Source organism: Quercus robur, chromosome 4 (genome assembly GCF_932294415.1).
Source record: "Quercus robur chromosome 4, dhQueRobu3.1, whole genome shotgun sequence".
NCBI classification, from domain to species: Eukaryota; Viridiplantae; Streptophyta; class Magnoliopsida; order Fagales; family Fagaceae; genus Quercus; species Quercus robur.
In genome coordinates, this window is record NC_065537.1 from 73270361 (window position 1) to 73290176 (window position 19816).

Sequence of the window (19816 nt, forward strand, 5' to 3'; positions counted from 1 at the left end):
AGAAAAATGTATACAATTTACATATGTTTGCTTAAAAATGACCCACAATGGTGTAAATTTACAAATTTTCTACAATAATTATGTAAATTTATACTAGTACTATCAATTTTTTTATTTAATTTTTTATTCATTCTCTACATATCTAGGGAATAAAGGAAGAAAGTATGTAATGGTTTTTGCAACTTGTATGTGAAGAAAGAGAAAATATTTTTAAAATCAAGAAATTTGGATATTTTAATGAAATGTAATGTAAAATAAATAATATAATGTGAGATATTTTGAAAAGTGAGTATGTAAAATAGAAAAAGTAGATTTGTATGCTAAAATAGATAAAGACAATTTGCACGAACTTATGAGAATGATCTAAGTTATATTTTGTTTGCATCAATAATCCTTCTGTCTATACTTTCCATTAAGTGTCACACATGTTTAATTCGATCAATAAAATTATGTCATGTAATGTTTGTAGTCTAAAAAAACTTTAATTATTAGACAAACTAAACACGCATTATAAACTTACATGACACTCAAGGAAAAATGCTAAACCTATTGATGAAAATAGAATATAATTTCAAGCGTAAAATCCAAATTATAAAAAATCTAAGGTATATAAAATCTTGAAACACAAAAACTTTAGGTGTATTAAGCATGTTTATCACTCTCTAAAAAAAAAATTAAAAATTTAAATGATTGACTCCAAAGGTTAAAAAACGTCCATGTTTGGCAACCATTTAACAGGAAACTATCTTAGGGTTTAAGCTAATACCAATGAGGTCCAAAACTTTAAGAGCCTGTTTAGTTGTGTTTTTTAAACAACAATTTTCATTGTTTAAACAACACAACACGTATTTTTACAACACTTCTTCGCCTACACATATTTTCACAATACTTACTAGAATAACATTACCAAACGGACTTTTCAAAAGTGACCAAGTTGGTCCTAAATACAATTGGTCTCTAAATGGCGTTTAGGCCCGTCACTCATTCTCAGCTTATCCCATCTTCTCTCTCTCTCATACGCTTTCTATTCTCTCTTACCCACAACGGCAAAACAACCATCTTGCACTCTTTCTTCAAATCAATGCCATGAAAAATAGTTGGCTAGGAATTTCCGAGCTTTTCCCTCACCATTGCTGCTGTTGTTCCTCATTGAAGGCTCCGATCAGGTGCAACCGACATTAGCTTTGGTGTTCCTTTCAGCCATGGAAGAGAGAGTTTGCATTTGTGCTTCTATTTGGATTTGGGTTTGAGTTTAGGCTTGTATGTCAAACGTCAAGGGAACGTTTGGCAAAGAGAGACCCACAATCTCTGCAATCGCCACAGGTAACAAATCACACCAGAAATGCCACCACTGGCCACCGATCATTCTCATCCTCCTTTGTTGGTTTAGTGGGTGATTTTTGATTTGGGTTTGAAAGGTGAGGTTTGGGTATGGTCATCTGTGGATCTATGGATAAATTTTTTTTTTTTTGAATTTTGTCTGAAAATTGGTCTAATATGGTGTTTTTGTTGGAGTATGAATGATATTGTGGATATGTTTGTATGCTTTATGATCAGAGATTTTTAGGGGTTTTAGGTTTTATATGGCTAAGTGTCCGTTTAGAACCGCTTATTTAGTATTCGTATGGATGCACATTTCTGCATCCACGTTTGCGCATTTGCGCGTTTTACTCTCTTTTTTTTTTTTGGCACGCATTCCAGGAGCAAATAACATTGATATGGCAATTGTTCATGAACAGTAGTTGTAATATTTTACTTTTCAGCACATCAGTGGATCCCGTGCACTGTTAATAAAATCCACAAATCTCACATTTCAGTAACTTTTTCATTAAAAATGGGTCCCACGGTACTATTCACACATTTAAAAATTATTTTACTACAGTATTTTCAGTTTTCTGTTTTAGTAAAATAAATTCTATCCAAACGGATTTTTAATGTCCGTTTGACAAATATTATATTTGTTAACTTATTTTACTATTCAGCTTATTTTTTATATTTTTCATGGGTCTCACTGCACTTTTTGCTACTATTTATGGATTTTACTATTCTATTTCAACTAACTTTTACCTTCATCTACAGTACTTTTAGCAAAAAAAATTTAGTTTCAGTGAAATAAATGGATTCCAAATAGACTCCTAATTAAAACTGAAAATATAGAAAAAAAATGCTAAAAAATAATGTTCTCTAATAGTAGAGGCCAAGATGGTCACCTTTGAAAAGTTAATAACTTAATTGGTATTAGTCCAAATCTCACTTTACTCTAATTTACCAAATAAATTATTTAAAAAAAAAAACATTTCACTTATTACAAACGCGGCGTAGGTGATTGGTTCTCCATCTAATTTATCTATAGTACTTTTAGTAAAAAGTTTTTAATTTTAGTAAAATAAACGGATTCCAAACAGACTCTTAGCTAAAACTGGAAATTTTTTGTTGAAAATACAAAAAAAATGTTAAAAAATAATGTTCTCTAATAGCGTTTAGGAGAAATTATTGTATACTCACTGAGTATTATAAATACATACTCTCTCCTCTCACATGAATGGTAGGTCTCACTAAATAAATTTATAGTAGGACCACCATTCATATGAGAAAGAACTATATATTTATGATAATCCGGAGTTACCTAACGCTCTGTTTGTTTCAGCATTAATGTTTTCTAGAAAATAGGTCATTTTTCAGAGAACATTTTTTGGAAAACTATCTCATTTTCCAGTGTTTGGTAACGACCTTCAAAATGGGCTTGGGAATGTTTTCTAGTGTTTGGTATGTACAAACATTTTTTGGAAAACTATCTTATTTTTTTGGAAAACTACCTTATTTTTTTAGAAAACTATCTCATTGTAGCTATACCACTGTAATTTGTGTGGCTCTGGAACTTTAAGCGTCAATACCAAGTGAATAGAAATACGCATAGTGGCAAGAAGTGCTTAACTTTTACCATCCCACACCTTTGTAGCAGATAGTTTTCTCAGCAGATAACTTTTACAATTTTTTTCTACGAGTTTTCATATTTTGAAATCGTCTCATGATAGTTTATTATCAATTCTCATTATCTATTGTCAATATAAGTATGACCATTTTATTTTGTTAAATTTGTATAATATTTTTGTTTTTATGCAATTGTGGTTATATATTTGTCATTTTTTTATAAAAATATTTTAAAAAAAAAAACTCAATTCCACTTGCACTGTATAACTATTAACTCACACAACCACACTCATCCTTCCATAAATAATACAATAAGTTGTTGTTTGATTGTGAGATAAACTGATATGTGATCAGAGTGTGTAAGATTTAAAACAGAGTGTGCAAAAATATTTTTAAAAGTATTAAATTAGTAAAGCAATATATTATATATATATATATATACATTTTTTTTTTTTTAGGTCAGGGGGTTCATTTAAACCCCCTGAAATGTATGTGCAGCCGCCCCTGCTAGTAGAAACAATAACTATTGAGTTTGTTATTAGAGGCTAAAAATTGACAAGGTAATAGATGGTGAAGGAGGGACGTTTGCCCTTAAAAACACTCTATTTCTGGACCACGTTTTGACTGGCTTACAAACACTCTGTTTCTGGACCGAGAAACAGAGCATTGCTCCTAATGAAAACAACAACAACAACAACGACAACGACAACAAAAAAAAAAAAAAAAAAAAAAAAAAAAAAAAAAAACTCTTTAATAATTTTAATTCCCTAGACATTGAGAGAGGATTCTAATATGACTAACATGAAAATATATATGGATAAAACCTCCTCTTCTATATCTCTATCATGGCCGGACACATAGGCCTGAATATATAGAAAAGATACGTGCCAATAGCCAAATAGTCATTAAATCACAGGTTTATTTCCAACGTGATTTCTGATGTTTTTGTATACAAAACGTTTGACAATAATTACAGTGACGTATAATTGAATAATGGCTACCATTGAAGATCTGGATAGTAAATCGTGTGAGCATAATTGAAATCAAGAACCTTACCGTGGGAATACTGCAAGGAAGAGTTGTTGACCGTGAGAGACAAATAGAGAGAGATCTGTGAAAACTGAAAAGAGGAGAGACCAGAGGGGGAGAGACAGTGAGAATATGAGAGGAGAGAAAAAGCAAAGAGAAGGGAGAAAACTGAGAGCTTACCATGAGACTGTGAGACAGAGGCGCCAAAATAGTTGTTTCCCGCGACTACAGAGGGTAAAGAAAAAAATAATATTTATAGGAGATGTGATGCGTGAGAGAGAGATTGTTTTCCAAAAAAAAAATTTGGAAAACATCCCATAGAAAGTAAGCCTTATTTTTATTAGGGTTTTCCATTGACTAAAGATAGTTTTCCGTTGACTAATTTTCTTTTATGCTACCAAACACTAGAAAATGTGGAAAACTATCTATATAAATAGTTTTCCGGTGAAACAAACAGAGCGTAATAATTTTTCAGCATTTAGAGGCCAAGACAAGATGGTCACTTTTGAAAAGTTAATAAGTTAACAGGTATTTGTCCAAACCTCATTTTACTCTAATTTACCAAATAAATTATTTAAAAAAAAAAACTTCAACATGATTACAAACACGGCGTAGGTGATTGGTTCTCCATTTTTGGTCAAACTTGTCTCACAGCCTCACACTCTTCCTGCCTAACCAACTTTTCGCCATCGCCGAGGTATCATCAACTCACTCCCTAAATTGTTTTCATTTTCCAATTCATAATTACTTTGTCTTTTTGTTACTGCAATGTTTTTTTGTAAAGACTTTTCTTGGTGCTTCTCTTGGTGCTGGGCAAAACAAAATCAAATAGAAAGAAAAACCCATGAAAATCTGAATTTTGTGTATCAATTTATAGGATAATGCATCTGGGTTCAAGGACGGCCCTAGACATTTTGGAGCCTAAGGCGAGAACTAAAAATGTATGTGTATGTGTATGTGTGTCTATGTATGTGTGTGTATGAGTGTGTGTATGTTTATGTGTGTGTATGTGTATGTTTATGTTTATGTGTATGTGCATGTGCATGTGTGTTTATGTTCATTATGTTTATGTATGTGTGTATGTTTATGTATGTGTATGTGTATGAGTGTGTATGTATATGTGTATGTGTATGTGTATGTTTATGTGTGTGTGTAGGTGTATGTTTATATTTATGTGTATGTGCATGTGTGTTTATATTTATGTTCATTTATGTTTATGCATGTTTTATGTATGTGTGTATGTTTATATTTATAAACATAAATATAAACATAAACACACATACACATAAACATACATAAATATACACAAAAACAAACACACATACACATAAACATGCATAAACAAAAATAAATAAAAATAAACAAACATAAACACATACGCATAAACATAAACATACATAGACATAAACACAGATACAGACTGAGAAAAATTAAACCCTCATATAGACTGGAAAAAATTGCAAACTAACACCAATCTTTAAACAATTTCGTTAGTTATTTTGGTGTGCTAAATCGAGCATTTATGTGTGTTTATGCTTATATTTAAGTTTATGTGTGTGTATGTTTACGTTTATGTGAGTTTATACGTGTTTATGTATATGTGTGTTTATGTTTATGTGTATGTATGTTTATGTGTATTTATATGTGTAGGGCCCAATAGTTTGTGGGTTCGGCCCGCTCGCTTATGGGGAGTCCACAGACCCCAAACTGAAGGAGGCCAAGGCCCAAGCCCAAAAATAGTAAGCCTAAAGTGGCCCGAAGATACGGCCGAGGACAGCTTAGTCCTCGGCAGACCCAAAGTCTCATTGATGAAAGTGGCATCCAAGCAAACTTAAAAGATCAGAAAATATCTCGGGGAAATTGTCCTTAATACCCCTCATTGATATGACATTGCACCTAACAGAACCGGATTCTTAGGCTTTATTAACCATGCCCAACAATGCTGGGATGGGATTGACGGGACAAATGTCAGTCCTGGAAAAACTGACCCTACACGTGGACGAGGGACAACAAACGTAGGCTAGTATAAAAGGAAAGGTAAACTAATTAGGAAGAGGCCCCCCCCCCATCTCACTTCCTGGAAAAAACTCCAGGAATGAGAATGTCCGGATAATATATGCGCTCCACCATGGAAAACCCATCGACGGGTAACCGGAGAAAAACACTAGTGCTCATCGGACTTGATCCGAGGAGTCCAATCCCTCAATTTATAAAGTTATTGGGTTTGGATATCCGGACTAAAGCCTTTTCTAGTCTAGGTTTATCTAAGGTCCGGCCCGTACTAACGCCCCGTGACCCAACGCTAGCCTTTCAAGCCCACTCTCTACAAATATTATTGTGGGGGATCTTTCACGCGCGAGCTCAACGTCGTTGTTGGGCCGTTTAAGAGTCGTGTCCCTACAATATGTGTATGTGCATATGTGTTTATATTTATGTTCATTTATGTTTATGCATGTTTATGTATGTGTGTATGTTTATGTATGTTTATATTTATAAACATAAATATAAACATAAACATAAACGCACATACACATAAACATACATGAACACAAATACAAACAAGCACACACAAAAACAAACAAACACAAACAAACATACACATAAACACACATAAACAAACATAAACAAAAACAAACAAATATAAACACACATATACATAAACATAAATATACATAGACATAAACACACATACAGATTGAGAAAAATTAAACCCTCATATAAACTGGAAAAAATTGCAAACTAACACAAATTCTCAAATAATTTCGTTAGTTACTTTGGTATGCTAAACCGAGTCTTTATGTGTGTTTATGTTTATATTTAAGTTTATGTGTGTGTATATTTACGTTTATGTGAGTTTATACGTGTTTATGTTTATGTATATGTATATTTATGTGTATGTGTATGTATGTTTATGTGTATGTGTATGTATGTTTATGTGTATTTGTATGTGTATGTTTATGTATGTATGTGTATGTATTTATGCGTGCTTATGTATGCGTATGTGTAGGTCTCTTTGTTTTTTTCTAGGTTGCACCGACATGCCATTTTTGGCGTCATGTCGACGTCCAACATGTGTCGGACACCGGAACGGGGATGACGCGCCAGATTCTGGTGTCCGGTGGTGTCCCTTTTTTTTTTTTTTTTTTTTTTTTTTTTTTTTTTTTTTTTTTTTTTTTTTTTTTTCGTTTCTCCGACACGGCGCTGAGCGTGTTCTGACGCGACCAACACACCAGCAGTTAAAAAAAAAAAAAAAAATCACAGATTTTGACAGGTGGACTTACCAATACCGTTAATTCTGTGATAACCCTAAAACAATAAAGCATGTTTAGAGTCTAAAAATTGAAAGTTGAAACCACACATCTCAACTCTCAAGTTCTTCTCAACAGTCAACCCACCTTCCCTCTGTCGCTGCCGTTGCCTTCTATCCCTCGCCGGAGTTAGATCGGGCTGATCGGCAAGCTCCGACGTCGACGTCGTGCCCTCTGTTCCTTCTGATCTCTATCTCTCTCGGCGCGGACAACAGGTCTGATTCTCTTCTTTGTTCTCTCTCTGTTTCTTTTTTCTTTTTCTTTCTTTCTTTCAGATGTTAATTTTGGTGAATGGGTGGGTGTACTGTTACTTACTTATTTATAACGCATTTTGTTTGTTTGTTTGTTTTTTAACTGCTATTGTAGCCTGTGGGTGCCCTCTGTCCTTTTTTTTTTTTTAATTAGTTATAACTTATAATTTATAAATTTGTTTTTGTGTGTCCTACTATAGTTTTATTTATTTACTAAAGTTAAATATTGTAGATGATTTTACTAAAATGAATACTGAAAATAAAAGTGAGAAATCATCAACTGAGATAGCTGCTGCTCTTCTATGGAAATATGTTACTAGGTTAGAAAAAGCAAGTGTTAGTGGTGGGAATGTTTCTTTCAAATGTAATTATTGTGAAAAAACTTTCAAGGGGTCTTATTCAAGGGTGAAGGCACACTTGTTAAAACTGCCTAAGTTTGGAATACAAGTATGTGCCAAGGTTGGAGATGAGTATCATGATGAAATGCAAAAATTAGAAGATGCGTTTAAGGAATCTTCGCGTAGATTGAAGAAGCCTAAGCTAGTGTCTTTACCAACTGATTCTCCTATTAGTCTTAATTTGGGCAGTAGGGAGAGTAGTACAGCTACAAGTCATTCCATTTTTCAAAAAAAAAAAGGGTTGTGAATTCTCCTTTGGAGAGGGCTTTTAACAATCAATGTCAAGAGCAATTGGATTCTTTTATTATTAGGACATTTTATTCTGCTGGTTTACCCTTTCACTTTGCTAAGAACCCGTATTGGATTGAGATGATCAAGTTTGCAGCTAATAATAATTTAGTGGGCTATATTCCTCCGGGTTACAATAAATTAAGAACAACTTTGTTGCAAAAAGATAGGGCATATATTGAGAAGTTGTTGAGGTCAATTAAAGACACTTGGAAAGAAAAGAGTTTAAGCATTGTAAGTGATGGGTGGAGAGATGTACAAAAAAGGCCACTTATCAATTTTATGGCTACATCACAGAAATGACCACTTTTTATCAAATCCATTGATGGTACCAAAGAGTACAAAGACAAGCACTTCATTGCTGATTTGCTTCTAAAGGTCATTGGTGAGGTTGGGCATCAACATGTTGTCCAAATTATTACTGATAATGTGTCTGTTATGAAGGCTGCATGATCTATTGTTGAAGCTGAATATTCTCATATATTTGGTTACCTTGTGTTGTGCATACCCTCAATTTGGCTTTGAAGAATATATGTGCACCTAAGCACTCTTTGTAGAATGAGGTTGCATATAATGAATGTAACTGGATTGCACAAATTTCAAATGAGGCAACTTTCATTCGTATTTTTATCACAAATCATTCTATGAGATTAGCAATTTTTAATTCATATTCCCTTTTGAAGTTACTTGCTGTTGCTGAAACACGATTTGCTTCAATAATCATCATGCTTAAAAGATTGTTTCAAGTAAAACAAAATCTTTGAAATATGGTTGTTAGTGAGGAATGGATGTCATATAGAGAAGATGATGTAGGAAAAGCTCAAACTGTGAGGGATTATGTTTTGAATGATTTGTGGTGGGACAAGGTTACATATATTTTGAGATTCACAGAACCTATTTATGAGATGCTTCGAGTGGCTGACACGGATGCACCTATTCTCCATAAGGTGTATGAAACATGGGATTCCATGATAGAAAATGTGAAGAAAGAAACATACCGGCATGAAAGCAAGGAAGACTATGAGGAGTCTCCATTCTATGATGTGGTATACAATATACTCATTGAACGGTGGACTAAAAATTGCACACCACTTCATTGCCTAGCCCACTCCTTGAATCCGAAGTAATTTTTCTATCTCTTTAATCTTTTCGTTTATATTCTTTAGGCATTTCCAAATAAATAAACTAAACTCATTAGTTGTACTTATTTATTTGCTTTTAACTAGGTATTATACTAGTCAATGGATTGAGGAAGTCAGAGGTCGTGTTGCGCCATATAAGGATGCTGAAATTTCAATGGAGAGAAACAAGTGCCTTAAAAGGATCTTTCTGGATCTTGATGATTGGCAGAATGCTATAATGGAGTTTGCTTTGTTTTCAGCATTTAAGACTTATGATGAGGATAACATGGAGGATAGGTGGAAATTTGATCCAATGCTTTGGTGGTCAACTTATGGGTCTAGTTTACCACTGCTTCAAACTTTAGCTCTAAAGCTTCTTGAACAGTCTTACTCATCATCATGTGCTGAGAGAAATTGGAGTACATATGGCTTCATCCATTGTATGAGGAGGAATAGAATTACTCCTAAACGTGCTGAAGATTTAGTGTTTATTCATTTTAATCTTCAACTTCTTTCAAGGAGAAGGCTCGAGTACACTATAGGAGAATCTAAGAAGTGGGACATTGGTGGAGATAATTGGGATGAACCATTTGGAGGACTTGAGTTGTTTGAGATTGCTTATCTCACACTAGATGAGCCAGAGATGAAGACAAGTATTGTTGAGAATAATGACTATGTTGATGACGATGATGTTGTTGTTCTGTGATAATCTTGAAAGTTTAAAACTTGTTATCATTTTATGTTTTTAGTTTGATGTTGAACTTGTTATCCTTTTATGGTTTGTACTCTAAACATTTTATGTGTATTATTGTACTACTTTGGGTGTTAGTTTACTTATTTGTAGTTCTTACATAATTTGAATTCTAGACATATTTTATGTCTAAAAATATTAAAAAATGTGCCTAAATATAAAATTTAATTAATTATTTAACTGTCGTGTCGCCGCTGTATTGTGTCCTTATTTTTCAAAATTTTATGTATTCCCGTGTTCATGTCTGTGTAACATAAGTCCTTTTCAAATTCAGGTGCAATACCCTGATGCAATTGTAATTAATGGCTGAAATTAAAAGTTGAAAAAACAACTTTCAATCTCAACCGTTAAATAAAATATATTAAAGGAGAGTTAAAAAGTTAAAAAAAAGAGAGTAAGAAATGTAAAAAAATACCTACGACAGTGCACTTGATCTCAGTTCGTCTTTCTTCTCTCACCATTTTTCTTTTCTTCTTTTTTACGCGGTGCTTTATTCTTCTTCCTTTTATTTCTCTTTATACGTCACCTAGGCTAACAGGAGAGGAGCGAGCGAAAACCACGTCAAGAAAGGAAATCGAAGATTGTGCTGCCAAGCCAAAGACTATGAAAATTTCTTCCTCTCAACTCAGACGATCCTCTTAGGTGAAATTGTTGCTCACGAGTCTTCACCGGATTATGGCGTGTGATTTTTGGTTATTTATTTATATATTTGAGATTATGAAGCAAATAATTTTTATATTTTGCTTACCCTTTCTATTTTCTGAAAACACTTATCTGGGAAATACCATTTTTTTTTGCTTTGCTTTCAGTCTATCATTCTTGCTTGTGGTATGTGTTTGATTAATTTGGATATAAAATTAGTTTAACAAGATGATTTTTCTTCTAAAATATAATAACAAAATCAATATATGTTTTTTAACGATGGGTTCACTTTCAGTGTTTTCATTTTGTAATTTTGGTTGTTTTGTGGGTTTTGTACTCTGATTTCGGTGGATGTGATTTGATTTGTGATTTGGTGGGCTTTTGGGTTTTTGTTGCGATTTGATTTTGGCTGGGTTTTGGCCGTGGTAGTGGTCGTGATTTGATTTTGGTTGGGTTTCGGCAGTGGTGTGTTGTTGGAGGTGATGAGCTTGAAAAGCTCTGACCATAGAGGTTTAGAAGGAGAGTTTGGTGGTCAGCCATAGAGCACGGTGTGACATGGGTTGAGGCAGAGAGAGGATGAGAGGGAAACAGGGGCGACCCTAGACATTTTGGGGCCTAAGGCGAGAACTAAAAATGAGGTCTTTTTTATACTTATATATTAATTAACTTAATGTTTATTTAATATTTTTATATTATATTTTTCATCATTATTTTCATTTTCTTCTAAATTATTTTGAAGTTCATTATCAAGATTTGTTGTATTGCAAAATTGAACATCATTTTCTTCTAAATTATTTTGGTGAATTTCTTGCTCATTTGTGATATTTTCATCTAAATTTTGTGTTATATTTTGTTTATTACTAATAACAAATTTATGCATTGATCCTTTTTGAAACTCAATTAATTAATTAATTTTTTTTAAAGTTTTTCATATCCAGATGCATATTTTATAGTATACATTTCTAATCAAACAATATATTTATAAAGACTAAAATAAAAAATAACTTTCAAGTGTAGAGCAAATGAGAAATAGAATCTGATTTATATAAAAAGTATTGTTGTAGTTTTACTAAATAATAACAAGTTTTTAGCAATCTCAACCTGCATAAATTAAAAAAAAATTAAGTACAAGCATAACAAAAATTTAAGCACAACCATAACACTGACACGAGATTTATTAATAAGACCCACCCACAAAAAAAAAACACAAAACAAATCCTATCTATAACAAAAAAAAAAAAAAAAAAAAACTTGAAGGCCCAAACTTAACGCCCAGTCCAGGGAGGGTCCAGGCAGCCATAATGATAAAACTGATAAGTGATAAACAAAGTTACAAAACCATCCTGGGAGGGCCCAAATAAACAAAGTTATCTTAAGTTCTTAACAAAAAAAAAATGGCCCAAATATTTATAATTTTATACCTGATTCCTGAACCTCAGAACCTGATACGGTGAGGTGAGCAGTTGAGACTTGAGAGAGGCGGAGAGCAGAGAATCAGAGAGAGGCTGAGGACAGACTGAACAGTGGAGACTGGAGACTAGAGAGAAAGGTAAAATTTTTAGGGTTTTGAGTGGATTTATTTGTTTTGATTTGTGGTTAATCTCTTAGACCGGATTTGTAGTTTATCTGGTTGATTTTTGGTCAATGATTTTGTTTAGAACCAATGTTTAATAGGATTTACCAAATTTTTTGTTTTTTTGGTTAAAAGGATGTGCCAGATTATTTTTGTAATTCATTTGAAACTAAATCCTCTACTACCCGGTTGGTTCTTTTCTAAAATTTTGGGACTTGGGGGCCTTAGGCAGTTGCCTAACTCGCCTAAAGGAAGGGCCGGCCCTGTCTGGGTTTTCCTAAAATTTTATCAAAAAATATATTTTTTTTAATAAAAAAATCCCACCATTGATCTCAGCCATCTTTTTCAAATTCCTGGAGGGTTAGAGTTTGCTAGATAAGCACTAAATTTTATATCTGTATCTATGTCTGTAATGGTTGTTAAAGACCCTTGAAAGGCATTTGGTTAATTTAGCTCAAATTTGACAACCAACCCACAAAAATTCTAGGAAGCACAGACACTTCATTTAGGATGCCATAATTGTATAGTACCTATGTCATACCCGTGTTGTGTCAGCCACTTCAATCTATAATTTTTCAGAAATTACCCATGTCACTGTATCGTACCCGTACCCGTGTCACTGTACATGCTTCCTAGAAAAAGTGGTAGCATTGGAAACACCCACCAGCTAAATTGCTAATCCATAGTACTGTATTAGCAAAATTGGGTTTTTTGTTTATTGCATTTTAGTTCGTCCCAAGTGGGTTTTTTTTTTTTTTTTTCATTTCCTTTTGGTTATCGGTGATCTTCAAGGTGTTTCCATATCTGTGCCTGATATACATCTCTTTGTTTAGATTTTATATTGTTGTTCTATTCTATTAGCTGATTGGAATTCAATAAGATTTCTTTCATCTTCTCTTGGTAGCTTTTTCTGGTTTTGTAGGTAGTGGACATATTTGAATAATGCCCCATATGTTTTATTCATTCTAGATTGAACTCATTGAGATGGATTCAGACAAAAGAGGATTATATATGTAGCCCATTGAGATATATTTAGGTTCTGTAGTTATTACGCTTTCAAATGTAGACAACAATAACAAATTTTTCCATAATTTGGCTAATTCCCAGAAAAGTTATAACCATATTAGTATGTTGGAGGTGGATGGGGTTATTTATGAGGATGAATCAGAGATGGTGGACCAAGTAGTATAGTTTTATAAAAACTTGTACAAGGAGACAGAGGAGTGGAGGCCTTTTGTGGAAGGTTTGGAGTTTGATCAAGTTGAGGGGCTGGAGAGGGAATGGCTTGAACGGAGGTTTGAAAATGAGGAGATTCTTTGAGTTGTCAAAGAGTTGGAAGGAGATAAAGTTCCAGGTCCTGGTGATTTTTCTATGACTTTCTATCATCATTGTTGGGGAGTTGTGGAAAGAGATGTTTTAGCTGTGTTTGAAGAGTTTTATAACCATAGTAAGTTTGAAAAATCTCTTAATGCAAATTTCATAGCCCTAATCCCTAAAAAAAATGGTGCCTCTAATATCTGAGATTTCAGACCTATTAGCTTGGTAGGGAGTGTATACAAGATCTTGGCTAAGATTTTGGCAAACCGTTTGAAAGAGGTTTTGGATCAACTGATATCTGAGTCTCAGAACAGTTTTGTGGGTGGTAGACAGATACTTAATTTAGTTCTTATTGCTAATGAGTGTGTTGATAGTAGGGTGAAGAGTAAGATTCCAGAGGTTATTTGTAAGCTGGCCATTGAGAAAGCCTATGCTCATGTGAATTGGGAGGCTCTTCTAGATTTGTTGAAGAGGATGAGATTTGGGGTGAGGTGGTGTAGGGGGATCCGTACATGTATATCTATAGTCTAGTTCTTTGTCTTGGTTAATGGGTCTCTAGTTGACTTTTTTGGGAGTTCGAGGGGATTGAGACAAGGGGACCTGCTATCTCCCATGTTGTTTCTGGTTGTGATGGAGGTTTTCTGTAAGATGATGAAAAGAGTTGAAGGTGCTAGTAATGCTTTGAAGAGTGAGATGTTTCCCGTTGGGGAGGTTTCTACTATCCATGTCTTGGTAGAGATTTGGGTTGCCAGATTGGGTCTTTGCCTATGACCTATCCTGGTATGCCATTGGGGGCGCCCCACAAGTCCCCTACTATTTGGAATCCTATCTTAGAGAAAATTGAGCGTAAGTTGGCTGGGTGGAAGACGATGTATTTGTCAAAAGGTGGAAGATTGACGTTGCTTTAGAGTACATTATCTAGTCTTCTGACTTACTTTTTATCTCTTTTTACTATCCCTACGCATGTGGCCAATAAAATTGAGAGGTTGCAAAGGGATTTCTTGTGGGGGGATTCCAAGACACGTTTGGTGGGATGGGATAAGGTGTGTGCACCTTTGGAAAATGGTGGGTTAGGAGTAAGGAAATTAACTACTTTTAATAAAGCCTTACTAGGGAAATGGTTATGGTGGTTTGAGGTTGAAGAGAAAAGGCTTTGGAGAAGGGTTGTAGCTCTAAAGTTTGGGGAAGAATGGGGGGATGGACCTCCAAGCTAGATAGAGGGGTACATGGGTGTTGTTTGTGGAGAAGCATCCGAATGGGTTGGGAGGTTTTTAGTAAAAATATTCAGTTTGAGGTAGGGGTGGGGGATAGAGTGAAGCTTTGGACAAATCAATGGTGTGGGAATTCTCCACTTCAATTGATCTTTTCGGTTGTGCATGAGATTGCCTCTAATAAAGGGGCATCAGCGGCCTCCTCTCTTGAATGGTTGGGGATAAAGGAACGGAGAAGTTGGGATGTTCGTTTCATTCAGAGACCAAATGATTGGGAAATGGGTGTTGTGGATGAATTTCTCCATACTTTGGGTTCGAATTTACCTCCAACTAAGAATGAAGATCATATGCAATGGAAGTTGACGAAGAATGGGGATTTTGATATCCGGTTGTTTTATAATAAGTTAAGAGGTCCCTTGCCCATTATCTTTCCTTGGAAAGGTGTTTGGAAGGTTAAGGCCCCTCAGCGTGTTTCTTTCTTTGTGTGGACTGCTGTATGGGATAAGATCCTTACAGGTGACAATTTGAGGGGTAGAGGGATGGACTTTGTTGACTGGTGCATTATGTGTCGGTGTAATGGGGAGACGGTGGATCATTTGCTACTACATTATGGTAAGGCTTACCAGTTGTGGAGTTTGATGTTTAGATCTTTTGGGATTTCATGGGTCTTGCCAAGATGGGTTGCGGATACTCTCTTTGGTTGGTGGAATTGGCCTGGAAAGCATTCATCTAGCATTTGGAATTTAGCTCCGCTGTGCTTAATGTGGAGTATTTGGAAGGAGCAAAATTGGAGGATGTTTGTGGACATGGAAAGTTCTAACGACCAGTTATTGGCTTCTGTGGTTCCCTTTTTTACTAGTTTAGAGCTTGTGGACTCAGCTCTAATGATTCTCTCCCTATATTCCTTAGCTCTCTCCTTTGTAATTAGTATCTTTTGTTTTTGTTTTTTATCTTCTTTTCTGTAACTTTTGTCTCTGCCTTATGACTTTCTGCATGAGGTAATGTTCTTGAATATACATCTTTATTACTTATCAAAAAAAAAAAAAAAAAATGTAGGTTTCTAATTCAATTCAATTTAATGATTCAGTTATCAAATTGATGCAATATTTCTTTATTTGTGGTAAGAATGATTCTTGTATATGTACTATATGCAGTTATTTCTCAATGGTTTCTGCTATAATCTTTGGAGATGGTGGATTATTTTCCTTGCTCTTCTTAGTGACTGCTTGATTAGTATCGTCATATCAAACATTTTTCTTGTTTTCTTTCATTTTTTTTTTCCCAAAATCTAGAACCTTTTAAGTATTTTTTCAAAGCTTGAGCAAATTGCATTGTAGTCTTTTATATTCATCCAGTGCAGTTTGATGGTTTTACTGATGCTTTGTACTACCTGGCTTTTCATGTATTTGTGCTTTTAATGGTTTTAACTAAAAAAAAAAGGCAATGAAGAAATAATATGAAAATAGAATAGAGTTTATAATAGAGAGTTGGATGTGAAGTGTTTTGAAAAGTGGCTAACTATGATACAAAAAGTAGTTTCTTATATTAATATTTGCCTAAAACTTTCCCTAGACCAATGCTAGTGCTCTTACTGTTGTAAAGGAGGGAATTAATTTTACTTCGTCATTGCATTTTTTTTAATTGGTTGGTAAGCATTGTGATCAACTGTTCATGAGAAGAACCTAAATTCAAGTCTCCCTCCCTAGCTGTTGTATGGAAAAAGAAAGAAAATTACAAACACATTCAGTGAACTTGAACCCATGAGATCACCCTCTGCTGATTCTTGTGGGAGGAGAGAGTGCTATTTAAGAGAAAGGTTATTGGCAAAGTTAACAAAATTGTTAGAAAAAGAAATTGTTTGTGATTATGTGAAATATTTCTGGATAGTTAGAATATCTTACTTGATATATGATATTTCTAGTGTCTTCCATTCCCCTTGAATGAGTAATGCACCTCCTCCCTTTCCTTTTATGTAAATAAAGATGGAATCTGCCCCACCACTCACGTTCTTTCCTTGTAACTTTGTCTCAGCATATCCCTTAAGGTGGTGTTAAATTATAAGAGAAAGAGACAAGAGGTTCCTTGACAAAAGATGGCAGCTTCTGCAAAAACCCTCACCATTGACAATCATACTTTCGATGGTGACTGGACGGTTGTTTTACCCCGTCGTGGCAAACAGAGAAGACATTCATTCAGAATTAGATCTCCAGAACAACTACAACAACAACAACAACCATGGGCCCCAATCGATCTTGAAACTGACGCTGTCAGGAAATTAAAATTAATGCAGAAGATACAGATCTGCATGAAGAAAATGGAGAACTCTCCGTTCTATCATACTTTACTGGATCAAATCCAAACCCCAGAAATCTTTTGTTGCTTTCATAGGGTCTTAGGCTCCGAGATGAAAATGCAAATGGTGATTTATGGTATAGGTAGCATTGAATCATATGAACCCCCTCGATTGCAGCTTAGCCTTGCAATCTTGCTGAAAAGGAAGCTCAGTTGGATTGGAGATATCGAGGTTTTTGATCCTGTTCTTTCTACAACTGAATGTCAGGTACTGGAAGCCCTAGGTTGCTCTGTTCTATCAATAAATGAGCAAGGGCAGCGGTGTGCGCAAAAGCCAACAATGTTCTTTATGCCACACTGTGAGTCAATGTTATATGACAATCTATTACGGGCAAATTGGGGAGTGGAACTGTTGAATCATGTAGTCTTGTTTGGGAATAGCTTTGACGTATATGAGAAGAATGTCTCATACTCTAAGAACTCAGCTATGGTTGATTCAACAAGGCATATCTTGGCTATTCGACAGTATACAAAGGAGTTCAGAATCCAGACAGTTTCAGATGATTATTTTGGTGCTTTCCATACTTCAAGTTGGCATTTTTTCAGCCCTGTTCTTGAGACAGAGCTACAGTACATTGATTAAAAATGGTTTCAGTAATTGGATGATGTCTGAGCATATTTTTTCTTTCCAACTTTTGTTGGAAATGATTCTTGAGAACTATTATTATAATCCAAATGCATGCAGAATGAGTTTTTTTGTTTTTAGTTGCTTGGATTAAGGACCTAAACAAGCCAATGTCAAGTCCGCATATCAGAAATCACCTGATATTAGAACTTTTGATTACCAATATATGTAACATCATCGATCTCTTCTTTCTTCACATGGAAAGTGCACTTTTTTTTTTTTTTTTTTTTTTTTTTTTTTTTAATTTTGTTATTATTATTATTATATATATATATATATATATATCCCATTCTGCCAATATTATACATTTGATATTATTCCTAACCTCTTATGGATGTTAGACAATGTTAGACCGAAAAGCCAGATGTAGGTACTTTATATTGGTGAGGATGACAGACTTGCTCTTGTGTGGTGTGTGGGGTGGGTTTGGGGGTGTGAATGGATGTGTGTCTCAGTAGGTATGTGTGTTTTAGTTGTTTTTATTAGGAAGTAGTACCAGTTTCTGGCTTACTTTGAAGGAGTTCTTTATCGATTGTTACTTGTGGAGGATTTTGCCTTTTCATTTGGAAGTATGTTTGGTTTTACTGGCTGATTCCTCGAACTAGTCTTGATATGAAAAGGTTATGAATTCCTATAATATTTGTCAAAACTAGGTACCAAATTTGTGATTCCTTCTCGGAACGTAAAATTGGTTGTTCCAACACTACAATTGGCAGAAGTTTATTGATATTCTTCTGAAAGTGGAATTTAACAGATTCCAATGATCTCATCTGTAGGGATATAAACCATGTTCTCTTCCACTCGAAAATCCTGACAAAGCATTAAAATCAATGCTGGAGATATATTGCAGAGCTCCCTGAATCTAGAAAATTTGCATTGATTTCCAGGACTTTGCACTGATCTAAATCAAGCATGGTCGGGGTGATATAATGGCGTGCAGAATAAGTTGCCTTTTTATCCCCCAGCAATTAGTTGAGGAAGCTCTTTGTTTTTAATGTCTTTATCCATGATCAACCAATGTTGATAAAGGGGCTCAAGAGCCAAAAATGTTTCTTATGCAGCGTTATGAGGAAGCGTCACTCATAAAACTGGGATGTTTCAAGATTCACATACAAATTCAGAATGATTATTTGGTGCTTCTCACGATTCAGGTTGGCACCTGTTTTGGTTCCCTACTGCCCTTTACTTGAGAATACTTCTGGATTCATTGAAGACTGGATCTTGTCAAGTGGGTGTTCACATCTATATAGCATCCAACTGCAACTACCTCAATTCAGCATATTCTTCTTTTTGTTTATTGGTTCCAAATTTCACCGTATTTCATTTCCTCTGTTCTCATGGATCTGTGCCTTTGATCCCATTATAACCTTTGTGACAATATTGATCAAATATGTTGTTGGCTGATTGATATTGAATATCATCTCTTATGTAATCAATTATTATTGAAGATTTGACATTGGGTCATAGGTAAGTAGGATTAATTATTAATATGTCTTACTTGGGCTGCTACTCTTCTTCCTTCTTTTTCTTTATATATGTTTTATTATGGTTGGTCCAGCTTGGTGTCTTGCAAATGGGAACTTCAAAATAATTTCAGTATTATCATATGGTTTCTCTGAGCACATTTAACTTTTTTTATGCAAGGATGTTGTTCTCAAAATTGTAATTAGAGTGTCATACTTCATAAAATGGAATAAGTAGTGGCTGTTGCATACTTCATATGGTACCAAGGGAATTATTACATTCATGGAGGTTGGATTGATAATCCAAAATTCCTTTCAGATCATGCACAAAAACTGTTGCAGGAGTATCAGCAGCACTAGAGTACTCCTTGCCACATCAGTACTCTGATCATGAGCCTAATAATGTAGTACTGATTGAGGCCCTCACCAATGTATTTCCTCAAGGCGAATTAGGAAGTTTGTCCATAATAATGCTGAATGCTGTAATTGGGATCTTCATACATGATCACCTTGGATGAGTTACTGCAGCGCTCGGCCAGAAAGTCATATCTAATTC

At 34.6% G+C, this 19816-nt stretch overlaps 2 protein-coding genes across 2 annotated transcripts; both read left to right on the plus strand.

The window, feature by feature from the left end:
* Positions 1-8972: 8972 nt before the first annotated feature.
* On the plus strand, positions 8973-10032 carry LOC126722548 (uncharacterized). Its single transcript, XM_050425700.1, has 2 exons — positions 8973-9328; positions 9432-10032. The coding sequence occupies exons 1-2, from the start codon at positions 8973-8975 to the stop codon at positions 10030-10032; spliced, it is 957 nt and encodes a 318-aa protein (XP_050281657.1).
* Positions 10033-12089: 2057 nt separating this feature from the next.
* On the plus strand, positions 12090-17993 carry LOC126723636 (protein SENSITIVITY TO RED LIGHT REDUCED 1). Its single transcript, XM_050427228.1, has 2 exons — positions 12090-12268; positions 16852-17993. The coding sequence occupies exon 2, from the start codon at positions 16913-16915 to the stop codon at positions 17753-17755; it is 843 nt and encodes a 280-aa protein (XP_050283185.1). The 5' UTR covers positions 12090-12268; positions 16852-16912; the 3' UTR covers positions 17756-17993.
* Positions 17994-19816: the final 1823 nt, after the last annotated feature.